A 2,707-nucleotide genomic window follows, 5' to 3' on the forward strand; every position below is an offset into this window, starting at 1 on the left:
AGAGATCGAGAGACTGCGCATAGAGAGTTAGAGAGAGAATGAGAGAGAGAGAGAGTGTGTGTGAGAGAGAGAGAGAGAGAGAGAGAGTGTGTGTGTGAGAGAGAGAGAGAGAGAGAGTGAGAGAGAGAGAGAGAGTGTGTGTGAGAGAGAGAGAGAGAGTGTGTGAGAGAGAGAGAGAATGTGTGTGTGTGTGTGTGAGAGAAAGATAGCAGAATAGGGTGTGAGTTTGTATGACTGTGAGAGAGAGAGAGAAGAAAGGGTGTGAGCGCAGTTACGTGGGAGAAGGAATGGAGTAAAGAGAGAAGGAGGGAGGGATGGAGGGATGGAGAAGGAGGGGGGGCAAAGAGGGAGGAGGGAGGGGTTGGAGGAGGATGGTTTTGGCAGCAGGCACGGAAGGTCCTGCTTCTATAAGAGGAGGAGGTCAGCGCACCAGACATCACAGTCACTCAGGAGGACATACCTACCTAACTACCTACCTACCAACCTACCTACCTACCTACCAACCTACCCTCTCACATACAGACACAGGAGCCTTCTCCAACACACAGACAGACAGACACAAGACACAGACGAGCCAAACTACACTGAAACATGGGAAGACAGAAGATCTACCTGGACAAGCTGGCGCGCACCTTCCAGATCCGCCACCCGTTGCTGCGGCAGGCGCTGGCAGAGTGTCTGGGCACCCTGATCCTGGTGGTAAGAGCACCGCCTCAAACATAGCCTGTTTATATTGTCACCTTCTTAAAAAGAATGGCCTTTGAGTCACTTTTGAGGAAAATATATGCCTAAATGTCATATATTCTAGATTTGGTTCAGTTTACTCTGTTTTTCGCAAAACTTGAAAATATTACTTATTATTATTATTATTATTATTATGACCATTATTTTAAGAAGGTGACGATATGATACTGTCTGTATGTGTATATGATACTGTCTGTATGTGTGTGTATATGTGGATGTGTGTCAGCTGTGTTCTGTGTACCTTACCATAGAATGATAATGATAAATAGATGTACAGAAGACAAAGTACAAGTATAATTCTTATTAGATTTTCAAATCCTCCAATTAGCCAAAAAGGAACTAGAATTGATGCAAGTAAAGCTACCTGATAGAACTTACATTAGGTTTATACATTTCAAAGCTGATCTACCGGTAAAAGAAATTGCCCAATCAGCATGTCAGTCAGGCTTCTCTTTGAACAGTTGACTACATACTGTTGCTATGCTGCAGTATGACGAATGGGACTTTGAGTGCTGTCACTGTGTATTTGCTTGTAGCAAACGTATCCACATGTGTTCTTCTGACTTTGATGTTCACATAATATAGTGCTTACAGTTAAGAATTCTTAAGCATAAGAATCAATTACTGATACTGAATAACTACACTCAGCGAGGCAGCCTTTGTGCAAACTGTGTATTGTAATTCCAGCGTGTGATGAATGTTGCTGGGGTCAACATACATAGCCCTTAAACACTGATATGGGATAGCTCATTCCAGAAATGTTTGAACACTTTATAAAAGTATGTACAAAAATGCAATTGCTTTCATTGGCATCAATGAGTCAAGAGCAAACAGGTGACAGGTTAGCAAACAGGTTAGTGGACACATTATATTTACCCAGCGCAGTGATCAAGGATGTGGGACCTCATATTCCCTCTTGCTGTCAGTATGAGTCAGGGGTTTGTGTGTGTGTGTGTGTGTGTGTGTGTATCTGTTTGTACATGTGTGTGTGTGTGTGTGAATGTGTGTGCATGCATGCGTAGGTGAATTTTAAAATATATCCACAATGAGCCAATCCTTCGATTTCTGCCTCCAGCCTCTGCTGAAATATGCATATTTTAACTGTGTTCCTTCGCATGCGTCGTGAGTGGTATTTCACCAAAGTAAAGCTGTTTAACTCTGAGGTGACAGTGAGCTCAGACAGAGCGACTTAGACTACACAGAGAGGCATATCCTGTCACCGAAGATGGCTTTCGTAGGACTGTGGAGATTACATCTTCCCTCGGTCATTGACATAAATGAATCCAGTCCTCTGGACCCCTGCCAGGGTAAACAAACAAGCCTCTCAAGTTTAAACACCCGCTACAAAAGCTAACTAGGTAGCACAGAGAGACAGAGAGAGACCTCTCCTTCCAGCTGTGACTATCTTGCTCTCAGGCTCTAGTTGTGAAGGGCTACTTAAGTTCTGTAAACTAAAACTGTAAACACTAATACTCAACACCTACAGCACATGACAAGCAACATTAGATTAGATTAGATTCAGCTTTATTGTCATTGCACAAGTACAAGTACTAAACAACGAAATGCAAATAGTGATATAAGAACATGATATAAAAAGATGACAATGATAGCGAAGGACGGTACAGTAAGGCATAGTGTAACACAGTGATACATAGTGTATCTGGCAGGGTTTGAACCAGAGACCTCTTGCATCGACGCCAGAGATGGAAACCGTTATACCAAAAAGGGCATCGTCATGGTTACGGGGGCGCTATCTGGGTGTCCCAGGCAGTGCTATCTCATCGCCTTGGCTACACCACCAGCATACAACCTCAGGGCGTTCAGGGTATTTAACTTTCACTTAACTTAAGCTTTGACACTTTCGACACCCACAGTTGTCGAGGGTGTGACTCAGCCTCGTACACACCTATCACTCAGTCACCTGCAGTTGAACAAAGTGATTCGTAAATCTGTGATGTTGTTA

At 43.4% G+C, this 2,707-nt stretch overlaps 1 protein-coding gene across 1 annotated transcript in view; it reads left to right on the forward strand.

Annotated features, from left to right (window-relative positions):
* Positions 1 to 591: 591 nt before the first annotated feature.
* The window catches only part of LOC308157697 (aquaporin-3-like), a gene marked incomplete at both ends in the record, with an annotated part of 8,317 nt that continues 6,201 nt past the window's right edge, over positions 592 to 2,707 (forward strand). Inside the window, one exon of the mRNA XM_080531305.1 lies at positions 592 to 699. Coding sequence (XP_080387431.1) covers positions 592 to 699 — 108 coding nt within the window. The remainder of the gene's footprint in view (positions 700 to 2,707) is intronic.

This window comes from Nansenia antarctica (genome assembly GCF_963989245.1).
Source record: "Nansenia antarctica genome assembly, chromosome: 5".
Taxonomy (NCBI): domain Eukaryota; kingdom Metazoa; phylum Chordata; class Actinopteri; order Argentiniformes; family Microstomatidae; genus Nansenia; species Nansenia antarctica.